The sequence below is a fragment of the Somniosus microcephalus genome, chromosome 2 (genome assembly GCF_052327205.1).
Source record: "Somniosus microcephalus isolate GS21.2 chromosome 2, FLI_Smic_1.0, whole genome shotgun sequence".
Lineage (NCBI taxonomy): Eukaryota > Metazoa > Chordata > Chondrichthyes > Squaliformes > Somniosidae > Somniosus > Somniosus microcephalus.
The window spans coordinates 303,302,076-303,318,994 of NC_140988.1; the positions used below are offsets into that span (position 1 = coordinate 303,302,076).

The window sequence follows — 16,919 nt, forward strand, 5'->3', positions numbered from 1 at the left end:
CGAGTTCGGGTATAGGGCAGGGGGGAACCTTGGAGGAAGTTTGGCCCGGTGGGCTAGGGGAAGGAAGAGAAGTGGCAGTCATTTGAATGGATGGTCTCAGTCTTCGAGACAAAGAAGTCCATGAGCTCCTCACACTTGTTTCAGGTGAGGTTGGCGAAGACAGGGGAGGGGGGTTTAAGAAGACAGTTAGCAGTGGAGAATAGAAGCCAGTGTTTATCTTTGCATTCCAGAATGATTGTGGAATAGTGAACAATTTTGACAGACAAGAGCAGGACCCGATAATGCTTTGTGGTCCAGCCAGATCTGGGGGTGAATAGCTAAACCAGTTTTTCTGCTATACCCGTTCAAGTCTGCGTCCCTTGGACTTAAGGGAGCGAAGATGAGGCCCATACCAGGGGAATGGCCAGGGTGAGAGGGAGTAATTGTTTTAATAGGTACTAGGGCATCAAAGGTGGTGGTGAGGGTGTGGTTGAGCAGATTGGTAGCTGCAAATATCTCGGTAATAGTTTTATGGTACTCAGGTGGGCAGTAGTGAACGAAAATTTTAAATGAGGTGAGAGGGGTGGAATAAGGTGAGATGCTCAAAGGAGGAGTAGGGGGACAGACCAAGGTGGGATTTGGTGATGAGAGCCACGGCGGTCTGAGTGGAGAAAGGTATAGCCAGGTGGGGAGGCTTCATTTAAGGGTAAGGTGACATCACCCCTCAGCCAAGTTTCTGTCAGGGCCATGATGTCGATGCACTCATCCACAATAAGCTCATAGATGGCAGGGGCCTTGTTCGCAAGTGAACGGACATTCTGTAGGGAGATGCGGAGAGGGTCGGTGATGGCTGACCCACTGCCGGCATCCACAGGGTCAGAGCTGGGAGGGGTGAGTTGGACAGGGTGGAAATTGGCAAGATTTTCCCCCAGCGGGCGCACTGGGCGGGCAGGTTGACGAGAGAGTAGGATGGGACAATTGGGATTGCTGCTCGTAAGGAGGCAGCGCCGAGTGCCTTGATGGGCCCTTCGTAGGATGCCAAGAGAGGCACAGAGAGAAGCTGTAGGCTTACCTAAGAGGGATTCAAGCCTGGGACGGTGGCAGGAGAGTAGGAAGGTCAAAGAGTATTTAAGGATCGGGATAGGGATTTGTGAGGACAGTATCCGAGAGAGGAGAGATGAAAAGAGGCATGACAACAGGAGAGGGCGGTCAGGGAGCGATCGAGAGAAAAGGAAAAGGGGGGAGACAAAAGTGGAAAAAGAAGTGAATGGCTCGGATTCAGAGCGGCAGCCAAAGTGCGCACGTGAATAGACACAAGGAAAAGCTCAGTTTTGATGGGCCTGGTTATGGAGTAATTAATGGGATACATATTTCCTGGTAGCAGGGAATAGGTTGGAGACAATAGTAGGGTTGACACTAATTAGCAAAGTAGAGGTAATTTTGTGACCATGTTCTGTAGGAACTGAGACTGGCTAAATCACCTAGGACTGTTAATAAGAACATAAGAACATAAGAAATAGGAGCAGGAGTAGGCCAATCGGCCCCTCGAGCCTGCTCCACCATTCAATAAGATCATGGCTGATCTGATCCTAACCTCAAATCTTCTATCACTCTGCATCCACCCGAACCCATGTGATCTCCCGGGAGAGGCGAAAAACCAGATAAAGACCCAATGGCCAATTTGGGAGAAAAAAATCTGGGAAATTCCTCTCCGACCCATCTAGGCGATCGAAATTCTTCCAGGAGATCACTCTGTCCCTATATTTTCTACAGTACTTACCTTCTGTAAAGGCGATCTCCACCCCAGCCAGGAACAGGAATAAAACCATCTCCTGAAATCTAACAGAATTAGAACACAGTAGGAGCAGAACAAGGCTACACGGCCCCTGGGCCCGCTCCACTACCCACAGGGCCATGACCATTCCGAACCCAGACTCATGTCCAATTTCCTGCCCGCTCCCCGTAACCCTTTATTCCCTTTACTTCTAGGAAACTATCTATTTCTGTTTTAAATTTATTTAATGATGTAGCTTCCACAGCTTTCTGGGGCAGCAAATTCCACAAACCTACCACCCTCTGAGTGAAGAAGTTTCTCCTCATCTCAGTTTTGAATGAGCAGCCCCTTATTTTAAGATTATGCCCCCTAGTTCTAGTTTCACCCATCATTGGGAACATCCTCACCGCATCCACCCGATCAAGCCCCTTCACAATCTTATATGTTTCAATAAGATCGCCTCTCAGCAAAAAGGTGAATTTGTTGTCTCAGTGGGCCACACAGGGTTTAAACCTAGGTCTTTTGGATGAAAGATTGGTGTTTGACTCCACTGAGCTACCCAGTTCCACCTTTTCCCTTCTAGTTTTCTTCCTTCCATTCGAGAAGATGCAGACTAATGTTAAATGGCAGTGCACTATTTTCCATATGAATCAGACATCGAGCTATTTGCCTACGTGGGAGGCATCACCACCAAGCCTCATATACAGGAAACTTTGGTTTATCCGGAGGTTAACTGTCCGGAATGCTCGATCCACCGGCAAAATTCAGGAGTCGGTTCAGTAAGTTTTTTTTCTTTTCGTTGCTTTTTTTTCACTTGTCAGGCTCTGCAAGGTCTAGCTAAAGCTGTTGCTTAGCTACAGAGACGCTTGCAAGCTATGGCTGACTGTTTAGAAGCAACAGGGTTTGTTGCTAGATATGGAGCTCAAAAGCTTCCGTATGTTTTAACATTAGCGCTGGTTTGTCCGGCAGTTTTGATGGGACGGCAACAGCTCGGTCCCGTCGGTGCCGGATATCTCGAAGTTTCCTGTATAAACGCTCCTATGCACTTCCTTTCTTTTGGATCTGCATGGCTGAATTTCGCATTGGTTGGTTCAGTTGTTAACCACTGTACCTATCGAGGGAGCCCCACCTGCAGCTTTTCAACTCGGTTCACTATGGCCTGTGATGTGATTTTACACCTTCATCAACTGTTAGAGATCCGGTAGTGGTGCCACCAGGCTCATTACCTGAGCCCCCCCTTGTATTCAGAACAATGTGCATCTTCTCGAGTATTTAATGAGTTAACATGATCTGGTATTTTCTGGAAGTTGCATACATCATCTATCAAGCTACAATTTTAACTGCATTGGTGTAAGTTTTTAGTGATGTGTGAATGTAAGTTATGGCTAAAGCCGTGAATAAATCACTATCATTCACAGGACTCAATCACACCATAACTGTTAAGAGTGTGAATGTGCCATTAATTTAATAACACAGTGAGCACAGCTCTAAGACAGTTATAAATTAGCTGATTTGTAATCATCAGCGTTCTGAGTGGGAGGAAGTTCTCGTAGCTAGATCAGCAAGTTGGTTTTCCTCGAATTACCTCGAATAATAGTCTTACTGTGATTTAATAGTGCTGCAAGTTCCTTTCCATTTTATAAAATGGATACATTTATGCATTAAAAACTTGGCTGCCCATGTCCTAACTCGCACCAAGTCCCGCTCACCCATCACCCCTGTGCTTGCTGGCCTACATTGGCTCCCAGTTAAGCAATTTTAATCCTTGTTTTCAAATCCCTCCATGGCCTCGCCCCTCCCTATCTCTGTAATCTCCTTCAGCCCCACAACCCCCCCCCCCCCGCCCCGAGATATCCGCGCGACTCTAATTCTGCCCTCTTGAGCATCCCTGATTATAATCACTCAACCATTGGTGGCCGTGCCTTCTGTTGCCTAGGCCCTGAGCTCTGGAATTCCCTGCCTAAACCTCTCCGCCTCGCTACTTCTCTTTCCTCCTTTAAGATGCTCCTTAAAACCTACCTCTTTGACTAGGTTTTTGGTCACCTGCCCTAATTTCTCCTTATGTGGCTCGGTGTCAAATTTTTTGCTTATAACGCTCCTGTGAAGCACCTTGGGACTTTTTACTACACTAAAGGCGCCATATAAATACAAGTTGTTGTAGTAGATATTTGAGTTCTATGAATTGCTATAAATAGTTAAGAGTATGAAATCCTTGGTTAGAATGCGAAATAAAGTTACCTAAGCTTCTTTTGTTTTGCAATTGGAGAACTTGAATCTAAAATTATAGAAATTCAATATGGGTGAGGTACCTCTGGGGAGTACAGCCAGAGCCAAGTCAACGGCACCATGGATGGCTCAGCTGTACGGGGGTGGGGGGGTGGGAGGAACATTGAGAAAGCAGTAGTGGTAGGGGATTCAATAGTTACAGGAACAGACAGGCATTTCTGCAGCCGCAGAATTGCTTCCAGGATGGTATGCTGCCTCCCTGGTGCCAGGGTCAAGGATGTCACTGAGCGGCTGCAGAACATTCTGAGGGGGGAGGGTGAACAGCCAGAGGTCGTGGTCCATATCGGTATCAACGACATAGGTAGAAAGAGGGATGAGGTCCTGCAGGCACATTTCAGGGAGCTAGGAAAGAGATTAAAAAGCAGGACCTCAAAGGTTGTAATATCTGGATTACTCCTGGTGTCACGAGCTAGTGAGTATAGAAATAGGAGGATATAGCAGATAAATGCGAGGCTGGAGAGATGGTGCAGGAGGGAGGGCTTTAGATTCCTGGGACATTGGGACCAGTTCTGGGGGAGGTGGGACCTGTACAGGCCAGACAGGTTGCACCTCAACAGAGCAGGACCAATGTCCTAACAGAAGGGGTTTGCTAGTGCTGTTGGGGAGGGTTTGAACTAAGTTGGCAGGGGGATGGGCACCAGGATGTAGCATTAGAAAGGAGAAACAAAGTGCACAAAAGATTGGGAGAGACAGATAGCACTAAAGTGAAAAATAGTAAGTTAATAGGTGGGGTCAGACTAGGCGAGTATAGAAGAAGGTCTAAGGTAGGTTTACAGTGCATGTATATAAAAGCACGAAGCGTGGTAAATAAGGTTGGTGAGCTGCAGGCGCATATAGCCACATGGGAATATGATGTTTTGGTGATAACGGAGACCGGGCTCAAAAGAGCAGGATTGGCTATTAAATATTCTTGGATATAAGGTATAAATAGTAAACGGATTGTAAAAGGAGGCAGATTAGGGACCAAAATGGAGACCTACGCATGGAGGCAGAGGGCATGGCTGAGGTACTAAATTAGTACTTTGCATCTGTCTTCACTAAGGAAGAGGATGCTGCCAAAGTCATAGTGAAAGAGGAGGTAGTGGAGATACTGGATGGGATAAAAATTGATAGAGGAAGTAATAGAAAGGCTGTAGATAAGTCACCAGGACCAGATGGGATGCATCCTAGGATGCTGAGGGAAGTAAAGAAGGAAATCGCAGAGGTACTGGCCATAATCTTTCAATCCTCCTTAGATACAGGAGTTGGACCAGAGGACTGGAGAATTGCAAATGCTACACCCTTGTTCAAAAAAGGGTATAAGGATAAACCCATAACTACAGGCCAGTCAGTTTAACCTCAGTAGTGGAGAAGCTTTTATAGAAACTATAATTCGGGACAAAATTAACAGTCGCTTGGACAAGTGTGGATTAATTAAGGAAAGCTAGCATGGATTTGTTAAAGGCAAGTCGTGTTTAACTAACTTGATTGAGTTTTTTGATGAGGTAACAGAAAGAGTTGATGAGGGCATTGCAGTTGATGTGGTGTACACTGACTTCCAAAAGGCATTTGATAAAGTGCCACATAATAGGCTCGCCAGCAAAGTTGAAGCCCATGGAATAAAAGGGACAGTGGCAGCATGGATACGAAATTGGCTAAGTGACAGGAAACAGAGAGTAGTGGTAAACGGTTGTTTTTCGGACTGGAGGAAGGTACACAGTGGTGTTCCCCAGGGGTCGGTACTAGGACCACTGCTTTTCCTGATATATATTAATGACTTGGACTTGGGTGTACAGGGCACAATTTCAAAATTTGCAGATGGCACAAAACTTGGAAGTACAGTGAACAGTGAGGAGGATAGTGATAGACTTCAAGAGGACATAGACAGGCTGGTGAAATGGGTGGACACGTGGCAGATGAAATTTAACGCAGAAAAGTACAAACTGATACATCTTGGTAGGAAGAATGAGGAAAGGAAATATAAACTAAAGGGTACAATTCTAAAGGGGGTGCATGAACAGAGATACCTGGGGATATATGTACACGAATCATTGAAGGTGGCAGGGCAGGTTGAGAAAGCGGTTAAAAAAGCATACGGGATCCTGGGCTTTATAAATAGAGGCATAGAGTACAACAGCAAGGAAATTATGATGAACATTTTTAAAACACTGGTCCGGCCTCAACTGGAGTATTGTGTCCAATTCTGGGCATTGCACTTTAGGAAGGATGTGAAGGCCTTAGAGAGAGTGCAGAAAAGATTTACAAGAATGGTTCCAGGGATGAGGGATGTCAGTTACGTGGATAGACTGGAAAAGCTGGGGTTGCTCTCCTTAGAACAGAGAAGATTGAGAGGAGATTTGATGGAGGTGTTCAAAATCATGAGGGGTCTAGACAGAGTAGAGAGAGAAACAGTTCCTTTTGTCAGAAGGGTTGAGAACCAGAGGACATAGATTTAAGGTGATTGGCAAAAGAACCAAAGGTGACATGAGGGAAAGCGTTTTTGCGTAGGAGTGGTTAGGATCTGGAATGCACTGCCTGAGAGGGTGGTGGAGGCAGATTCAATCGTGGCTTTCAAAAGGGAATTGGATAAGTACCTGAAGGAAAACAATTTGCAGGGCTACGAGGAAAGGGCGGGGGAGTGGGGCTAGCTGAAGTGCTCTTGCAGAGATCCGGCACGGGCTCAACGGGCCGAATGGTCTCCTTCTGTGCTGTAATTATTCTGTGATTCAAAATCTGGCAGTTATTGTAAAAGGGGAAATATTTTCACAGCAACCTCTTCGAGGTATCTCATTTTAAGCCAGGGAAAGGTTATGCTTTATTATTGATTTGCTTTTTGGCTTACGATGAAGATGCATGGAGTTGTTCCTGATCCAGGTATTGAGACAAATTCATAGACGTGCAGTCTTGCTTTTAGAGCTGAATTTTAGATAATTTTTCTGCAGTCAAGCACAATTGTTTCCTTTTGTCCCCCATTAATTTTCTCTCCTCTCCTGAAGGCATTGGCTCTTTAGTGGGAGACCATGCCAGTTGTCTTTTGGTCCCATGCCCAGTTGCCCGTTCATGTTTACTCCTTCACAGTGAGTGTGAGCAGGCTGTTCAATTACTGGGATGCATCACATCATCCTCACTCTGTCTAGGCTTGAATATTGCCAGTAAGGGTTTACTGGACTTGTGGCCAATTTTCACTTTCATAATCCTGGGGCACTGTGGCCAGTTGTAGCACCCATTCCCCCACCGTGGCTGAGACCAGGATTGAACCTGGAAGTTTCTTGTTTAGTATGGATCAGCTACTCACTGAATAAGTTGGCAAAGCTCAATGCAATTTTTTTGTTGATGAAATGCATGCAGAGGGTAACAGAAAATGTGTCAACGTGAATATGTTTAGTTTTCCAATGCCAGTGCATCCTTTTTTTTCAGATGTTATCTAACCATATTTTCCAATAGACATTAGGTAACACGGCATTACCTGATTTAGCAGAATGTCTAAGCTGTATATTCACCACATGCTGGAGAGAAAATTCCTTCCAATCTCGAGTCTTGTTTGAGGTTTGCAAATTCGGTGCTATTGTCCTCTAGTACTTTCGTCCTTTTTACTAGAGCAAGAGTTTGCACGTTTAATTAATAAAATGTCCCAAAACACTTCACATAGGAGAATGTGGATGCTGAGCAGTAGTAGAGAGAGCAAAGACCGAAGGCACGGTCGGAAAGGTTTTGAGGAGACTTTTAAAAGCAGGGAGAGAAAAACCCTAGTGGAAACATTGTCGACCCTACCAAACCCTTTCATAATCTTAAAGACCTCCATCGGGTCACCCGCCTCTTTTTTCTAGAGAAAAGAGCCCAAACCGGTTCAATCTTTACTGATTGGTATAACCTCTTAGTTCTGGTATAATGCTAGTAAATCTTTTTTTGCACCTTCTCCAGTGCCTCTATATGCTTTTTATTATATGGAGGCAACAACTGTGCACAGGTGACTTGATACCAGATCAGTGGTCTGTGATTAGAGATGGACTGTTGAAACCAGAATTTTTGCATTTCCTTTATTTTTTGTTGTTGTGTTCAATTGTATATTAGAGAGAATTTTAAAGGGGTGGTCTTTTTTTATTACACAGTTGCAGTAAGTGAAAACTCCGCCAGGTGGCATTGCTGGGCTGATGGGAATTACTGTTCTTGGCAATGACATTGAAATTGACTTGGCTGGTTTAGCAACCCTGCGATACAGTGATAGCTGCTGAGAAAAATAAATCCAAATAGCTTAGTAGTGCTTTTGAAAGGATTTTAATGGTACTATAGCTGTCTGTGAATGATGCGTGCATTAAGATTTGAGATCAAGAGTAAACAAATTGCTTCATCCCTTAAACCTGCATTTCTTCCAGTGCAGGGACAACCATGCCAAAAAGAATTTAATGTATCAATGTGTCTATCTGTATAAATGCTTGAAAATAAAATCTGTGAAACAAAATGAGATTGTAAGGGATATAAATGTCAAATTTGTAGTCTTTATGTATCTCTATAACAAATAGTTAAATACCATTTGACTCTCAACCCTTCCAGCACAAAAGAGAATCCATGTGCACCCATGCTGGGACTTGGTGGAGAAAATGAAAAATGGATCTCCTTGTGTCCAGTGCAGACTGTTTGGTTATAATCCAGGGTCTAAACCTGAACCCACTCTTCCTCCATAAGAGAGGCGTAATCGGGTTTGGTACCAATTCCTACGCCTCCTTTTAGAGAGTTTCACTACACTATGGTGTAGAGGACTTGCAACTTGATATTGGGGAAACCTGAAGGTGCCCATGTCTTCACTATTGTTGTAATTGGGCCTCCTGATTTTTCTGAAGATTTCTCTAAAATTAATACAATGTGTTATCAGTAAGGAGTAAGAATCCACCACAAATTAATTTTTTTTTTAAATTTCAAGCCATAATACCCTCAGTAGGATTCACCAAACTTGTATCTTTCTGTCTCAGTCTGCAGTGTCCGAGGAGAAGACCATCAGTGTTGTGCAGTCATATGATGACCTGAGTCGGAAGCTTTGGAACCTCAGTGGACTTCCCTTAACTGTCGCCTCAGTCCAAGGGACACACCCTGTGTTCAGATACACAGAAGTAAGCTGATACTTTGCACTTCACACGCTTTAGTGTGTTAGTTAAGAATGTTAGTAGTGCATTGACCTCGGTGCAGTGATTTCAGGGTTAAGATTGCATTATGTTGGTAAAAATGCAGCTTTTCAATATCGTGCAATATATACACTGTTAGGACTTGAACCGTGCAGGCTCATGGAATGTTCATATTTTTAAAGTATTCTGTGTGCTGCTTATGTGCAAAGGAACAAACCTAATTCTTGGCCAAATGGCATTCTACTTTGATACAGTTTACATGTACTTCCAGCTGCATATCCCTGTCTATTTACCCATCAAGATATTGAAATTGGAAAACAAGTCTGAAACCTAAAATTTTGATCTGATTTATTATGTTAACATAGGATTACATAGGATATATGGCTTAGAAACGGGCCATTCGGCCCAACCAGTCCATGCCGTCATTTATGCCCCACTCGAACCTCCTCCCGTCTTTCCTCATCTAAATCTATTAGCATAAACCTCTATTCCCTTCTCCCTCATATGCTTGGCTAGCCTCCCCTTAAATACATCTATACTATTCGCTTCAACCACTCCCTGTGGTAGCAAGTTTCACATTCTCACCACTCTTTGGGTAAAGAAGTTTCTTCTGAATTCCCTATTGGATTTCTTGATGACTATCTTATATTGATGGCCTCTAGTTATGCTCTTCCCCACAAGTGGAAACATTCTTTCTGTACTCACTCTATCAAAACCTTTCATAATTTTATAGACCTCTATTAGGTCACCCCTCAGCCTTCTTTCAAGAGAAAAGAGACCCAGCCTGTTCATCCTTTCCTGATAGGTATACCCTCAAAATTCTGGTATCATCCTTGTAAATCTTCTGCACCCTCTCCAGTGCCTCTATGTTCTTTTTATAATATGGCGACCAGAACTGCACGCAGTACTCTAAGGGGGAAAAATTGCACCACCCATTAGCGCCTAAAGAGGTCGAGAAGTGGGGCGCTAACCAACTAGCGCCCGGGCGCAGCGAACCCTGCGCCTCTTCTCATATTGAGTGGATATTTAGCGCCGGTGCTAAACCGTAGCGCCTGCTCACCAGCGCACGCAGATCATGACGTCATTTCAGTGTGCAACGCCCTTGGGGCGCCCCGGACTGGAAATTCAGTGGCGCCCCCCTCCATACCGCCTGGCGCTAACAACGACAGGTTACCTGGAACGTTTCCAAGTTGCTGTTGGGCTGGGGGGGGAGGGGTGCTATTTAAAGGGGACTGTTCCTGGATTATTCGTGGTAGCCATTTTTGGACCACAACTTCTTTGAGCGAGAGAGAGTTGCTCAGCTACACACGGAGAGCCATTTCTGCAGTGAGCCAGCGCTGGCTGAGGAACTTTAGCCGTCTGAACATCACTTTGCAGTTGGTGAGCTTCTCAAACGGCATAACTTTCAGTGCGCACTGACTATGGGGGCTGCATTGGATGGGAACGTCGTCACTCTCAATCATATTGACAGGGCACAGAGACGCAGGAATAGAGTGGCAGGCATGGCCATTGTGAATAAAGAAAGTTGTTTATTTAACAAAATGTGTTTCCTTCCCGCATGACAAAGCAATGGCAACAAAAAGCAAAACAAACAGACTGCCACATAAGTGACTCTCACACCCGGGAGACTGTCCAAAACATTACTAACATTCAAACCATCATCCTCGGCCTTGAATGAAACAAATAACAGGAATCAGCAGCGCCTTCTACTTTTTCCCCCTCGATGGTGATCTGCTTCCCTTTCGGAATTGGCCCCTTCCCGCCCTGCAGCTCCTCCGTAATGGGACCCCAGTGGCTGCAGCAAGGCTGGGGGAGGCCTGCTGACTGTCCGAAACCGCAGATGCCCCTGAGGGACGGCCTGGAGGGCCTGGCTGCTGACTGCTCCAACTCTGCATGGGCGGCAGCAGTCTGTCCTACAAGTGGTGGCAGCTGCAGTGGAGAAGTGCCAGTGGTGGCATCAGGAATGCTGTCATCCTGAGAGCGGACAGCAGCTCCCTGGTTGGCCGACACACTGGCACTCTGACGGGGCAGCACCACAGCATGCGCAGCAATCGGCTGGTGCACAGATTGCTGGCCTGCTGTGGCGCGGCGAGGGCCCCGGGGAATCCTGCCCGATCCAGCGAGGGTGGCAGCAGTCAGTGCTCGCGTGGCCTCAATCTGCGTCTGCATGAGACCAGTGAGTGACTGCGTGGCAGCACTCAGCACTTGCGAGGCAGGTGCCATTGCTTCGCTGAAGCCCTGGACAATCCTGGCCAGTGCTGTGCTGAAGTCCTGCACACTCCTTGCCTGTGCTGCGCCGAAGTCTTGGACACTCCTTGCCAGTGTCTCAATGGATTCGGGCATCCTTGCCACTGCAGCCATGAGTTCAGTGTGCCTCAGCCCAGCCTGGGCGCTCATTTCTGCGAGGGCACGCACCTCTTCTGCGTTCTGTGCAGCAGCACTCGCGGCCCGACTCGCCCTCCGGGGAGACGGCCCCCGAGCTTCCCTACCCCCCTTGCGTTGCTGCAGGCCGCTGGGTCCTGCAGCTGGATCCTCCATCCCCCCCCCCCCCCCCCCCGCTCCCCTCCAGGGAAGGAGTCTCCCCAGTCTGGAGATGGGCTGGCTCGCCTGAGGGTGGAACGGGTGGTCCGGCTTCCTCCTCCTCGTCACCTCCGGAGTCAGTAGCAGTGGCAGCTTGAGGGCCCGCCTCCCGAGCTGGTGATGCAGCATCTGAAAGCAGGGAGGTTCAAGAGTGGCTTTAGCGAAAGGACAGGGTGGCAGCAAGGGATGCATGAGTGTTGCAATGCTCTGAATTGGCTCGAGAGTGAAAAAGCATGCTGGTGTGGGGAACAAGTGGAAGGAGAGAGGTCAAAAATCTACCATCGCTGTCCACAATGGGGTCGGCATCTCCAGAGGCGACGGGACCACTCATTCGGCTTGCAACGATCTGGTGGACTCGCTCCTCCAGGTCTGTAAGGGTCTGCAGGTGAGGCCGGCCTCCTCCGGTCTGAAGCTGTTGCCGGCGGTTACTCGCCAGCTTGGCCTGCAAGAGAAAGGACGGGGTGTGATGAAACATGCTGCCCTGATCTGGCATCACATGCCTCCCATGGTCGAATAGCCCTTACATTATGCAACTAGCTGAATTTGCGTGTGTGTTTCCAGAAAGGGCCATGGGTGCTGGATGACAGCTGGCCATTGGGGCTTGGCACACCCTCTGGCCATAAAGTGAGGTGCAGATGGAGGGATGAAGATGATTCTGAAAAAGGCACTCACCCTGACGACCCGAGTGAGGTCGTTGAACTTCTTCCTGCATTGCACAGGAGTCCTCGGAACCATGCTGCTGGAGGTGACTCTTTGGGAAACCTCCCTCCAAGCTCTGTGGTATTCGGTGTGTTGAGGCCTCCTGCCATTCTCCGGGTACAGCACAGATCGCCGGCGCTCCACCGCGCCAACCAGAGCATCCAATGCCCCCTCGCTGAAACGCTGCGCTCTCTCCCTGGCCCTCTCCATGTGGTTGAAGTTTTGGCCACCACAGGTAGGTTGCCGCCGAGTTTGAGGCCTACAAGGCGCAGAGTGTGGCTGCAGATGATAATCGATCCGCCCCTTTAAGAGCTGGCCGGCGCCAGCGTGTCTGGGTGAAATAGATAATTGACAGCACCTGCGCTGCGACCGCTCGCGGAGAAATTGTGTCGCGCTGCCGGGTTAGCGCCTTAAGACTATCGTGCAGCGCCTGATTTAGCGCCGCAATCACCTTCCGGGGCGCAGCTACCCAATATCACTCGAGGTGGCGATAAATTGCGCCTGGCGCTAAACTTTGCGCACCACCAATACTAGCGCCCCAAATGGGGCGAGACCGAATTTCTCCCCCGAATTGTGGTCTAACCAAGGTTCGATACAGGTTTAGCATAACTTCCCTACTTTTCAATTCTATCCCTCTAGAAATAAACCTGAGTGCTTGGTTTGCATTTTTAATGGCCTTGCTAACCTGTGTCACAACTTTTAGTGATTTGTGTATTTGTACTCCTGGATCCCTTTGTTCCTCTACCCCACCTGGACTCGCACCCTCCAAGTGATAAGTGACCTCCCTATTCTTCCTACCAAAATGTAATACCTCACATTTGTCTGTGTTGAACTTCATTTGCCAATTATTTGCTCATTCTGCAAGTTTATTAATGTCCCCCTGTAATGACTATTTCCACCCCCCCCAATTTGGTATCTGCAAATTTAGAAATTGTGTTTTTGATTCCAAGTCTAAATCGTTAATGTAAATTGTGAACAGCAGTGGTCCCAGCACTGATCCTTGTGGAACACCACTACCCACCTTCTGCCACTGTGAATAGCTACCCTTTACTCCTACTCTCTGCTTTCTGTCCTGAAGCCAGCCAGCAATCCATTCTGCTACTTGTCCCCTGACTCTGCTTTCTCTGACCTTCTTCATCAGTCTATTATGGGGTACCTTATTGAAGGCCCTTTGAAAATACAGATAAATTACATCTACTGCATTACCATTGTCTACTCGCTGTTACCTCTTCAAAAAATTCAATAAGGTTGGTCAAGCAGGATTTTCCCTTTTGAAATCCATGCTGACTATTCATTATTATACTTTTCATTTCTAGATGTTCTTCTATTCTCTCCTTTAATAGGGTTCTTTATTGATTTATTGTAATAATCTCTCCCTCTCCCCTTTTGAAATGAAAGTGATACAGTAAAGCAGTCTTGTATATGACAGAATAAGTAAAATGGTTGAGTATGTCTTCATCAGATGGTTGGCAAGATAAGCTTTCCTTTTGAAACCTCAAGGTGATGGTACAGAGGAAGCAAAATATTATGAAAATTATTTCAAAGACTTTGTACTCACCTGATATAGGGTAAAGACACTGCAGTGTCTCTGCTCTGTGCTGAGTTGGATGTTCTCAGCTGGGACAATAGCTAGGTGCCATAATTGGCATTGTTGCTTCTGAACGAGGAAAGGGAAAAATCAGCCAGGGTTCTGCGCTTGGTTGTTGTGCAGTAACCTTTTGCTGCGCATGTGTGGACATTGGCTCAGGACAGGAGCAGACTCGTGTGGCCTTTGGCTGAGGACAGGAGCAGACTCGTGTGGACATTGGCTGAGGACAGGAGCAGACTCGTGTGGACATTGGCTGAGGACAGGAGCAGACTCGTGTGGACATTGGCTGAGGACGGGAGCAGACTCGTGTGGACATTGGCTGAGGACAGAAGCAGACTCGTGTGGACATTGGCTGAGGACAGGAGCAGATTCGTGTGGACATTGGCTGAGGACAGGAGCAGACTCGTGTGGACATTGGCTGAGGATAGGAGCAGATTCGTGGACATTGGTTAACGACAGGAGCAGACTCGTGTGGCCATTGGCTGAGGACAGGAGCAGACTCGTGTGGACATTGGCTGACAACAGGAGCAGACTCGTGTGGCCATTGGCTGAGGACAGGAGCAGACTCGTGTGGACATTGGCTGACGACAGGAGCAGACTCGTGTGGACATTGGCTGAGGACAGGAGCAGACTTGTGTGGACATTGGCTGAGGACGGGAGCAGACTCGTGTGGACATTGGCTGAGGACAGGAGCAGACTCGTGTGGACATTGGCTGAGGACAGGAGCAGACTCGTGTGGACATTGGCTGAGGACAGGAGCAGACTCGTGTGGACATTGGCTGACGACAGGCGCAGACTCGTGTGGACATTGGCTGACGACAGGAGCAGACTCGTGTGGCCATTGGCTGAGGACAGGAGCAGACTCGTGTGGACATTGGCTGAGGACAGGAGCAGACTCGTGTGGACATTGGCTGAGGACGGGAGCAGACTCGTGTGGACATTGGCTGAGGACAGGAGCAGACTCGTGTGGACATTGGCTAACGACGAGCAGACTCGTGTGGACATTGGCTGAGGACAGGAGCAGACTCGTGTGGACATTGGCTGAGGACAGGAGCAGACTCGTGTGGACATTGGCTAACGACAGGAGCAGACTCGTGTGGACATTGGCTAACGACAGGAGCAGACTCGTGTGGCCATTGGCTGAGGACAGAAGCAGACTCGTATGGACATTGGCTGAGGACAGGAGCAGACTCGTGTGGCCATTGGCTGAGGACAGGAGCAGACTCGTGTGGACATTGGCTGAGGACAGGAGCAGACTCGTGTAGACATTGGTTAACGACGGGAGCAGATTTGTGGACATTGGCTGAGGACAGGAGCAGACTCGTGTGGCCATTGGCTGAGGACAGGAGCAGACTCGTGTGGACATTGGCTGAGGACGGGAGCAGACTCGTGTGGACATTGGCTGAGGACAGGAGCAGACTCGTGTGGACATTGGCTAACGACGAGCAGACTCGTGTGGACATTGGCTGAGGACAGGAGCAGACTCGTGTGGACATTGGCTGAGGACAGGAGCAGACTCGTGTGGACATTGGCTAACGACAGGAGCAGACTCGTGTGGACATTGGCTAACGACAGGAGCAGACTCGTGTGGCCATTGGCTGAGGACAGAAGCAGACTTGTGTGGACATTGGCTAACGACAGGAGCAGACTCGTGGACATTGGCTAACGACAGGAGCAGACTCGTGTGGACATTGGCTAACGACAGGAGCAGACTCGTGTGGCCATTGGCTGAGGACAGAAGCAGACTCGTATGGACATTGGCTGAGGACAGGAGCAGACTCGTGTGGCCATTGGCTGAGGACAGGAGCAGACTCGTGTGGACATTGGCTGAGGACAGGTCAACATACATTTGGCTTGTAGTATATTAACATAAATATAACCATAATAAAGTGCATTGGCAGATGTGCAGGCTTTAGAGTTTATTTGTGGAGTTCAGTAGGATGACAGCCCTGGGAAAGAAGCTGTTCCTAAATCTGGTCGTACGGGTGCGAATGCATCTGTAGCGTCTCCCAGATGGTAGGAGGGCGAACAGACTGTGGCTGGGGTGGGTAGGGTCTTTGATGATGGACCGTGACCTCCGTAGACAGCGTTTCTGGTATATGTGCTCTATGGTCGGTAGCCGAGTGCCGGTAATGCGTTGGGCAGTTTTGACTACCCGCTGCAGGGCTTTCCGGTCATAGTAGCTACAGCTGCCATACCATACTGTGATACAGTTTGTCAGGATGCTCTCTATAGTGCAGCGGTAAAAGTTAGAGAGGATCAGGGGTGACAGATTACATCTCTTCAGCCTCCTTAAGAAATATAGGCGCTGCTGGGCCGCCTTCACCAGAGAGGAGGTGTTGAGGGACCAGGAGAGGTCTTCCGTGATGTGGACTCCGAGGACTTGTGTGGATATTGGCTGAGGATGGGAGCAGACTCGTGTGGCCATTGGCTGAGGACAGGAGCAGACTCGTGTGGACATTGGCTGAGGACAGGAGCAGACTCGTGTGGCCATTGGCTGAGGACAGGAGCAGACTCGTGTGGACATTGGCTGACAACAGGAGCAGACTCGTGTGGCCATTGGCTAACGACGGGAGCAGACTCGTGTGGCCATTGGCTGAGGACGGGAGCAGACTCGTGTGGACATTGGCTGACAACAGGAGCAGACTCGTGTGGCCATTGGCTAACGACGGGAGCAGACTCGTGTGGCCATTGGCTGAGGACGGGAGCAGACTCGTGTGGACACTGGCTGAGGACAGGAGCAGACTCGTGTGGACATTGGCTGAGGACAGGAGCAGACTCGTGTGGACATTGGCTGAGGACAGGAGCAGACTCGTGTGGACATTGGCTGAGGACAGGAGCAGACTCGTGTGGACATTGGCTGAGGACAGGAGCAGACTTGTGTTGACATTGGCTGAGGACAGGAGCAGACTCTGCT

General features: G+C 48.2%; 1 protein-coding gene across 2 annotated transcripts in view; it reads left to right on the forward strand.

Moving 5' to 3' along the window:
- nol6 (nucleolar protein 6 (RNA-associated)) overlaps positions 1 to 16,919 on the forward strand; it is a 136,704-nt gene that overhangs the window by 91,199 nt on the left and 28,586 nt on the right. For both annotated transcript variants that reach the window (XM_085973893.1, XM_085973890.1), the window contains exon 16: positions 8,986 to 9,123. In XM_085973893.1, the coding sequence (XP_085830019.1) occupies positions 8,986 to 9,123 (138 nt within the window). The remainder of the gene's footprint in view (positions 1 to 8,985; positions 9,124 to 16,919) is intronic.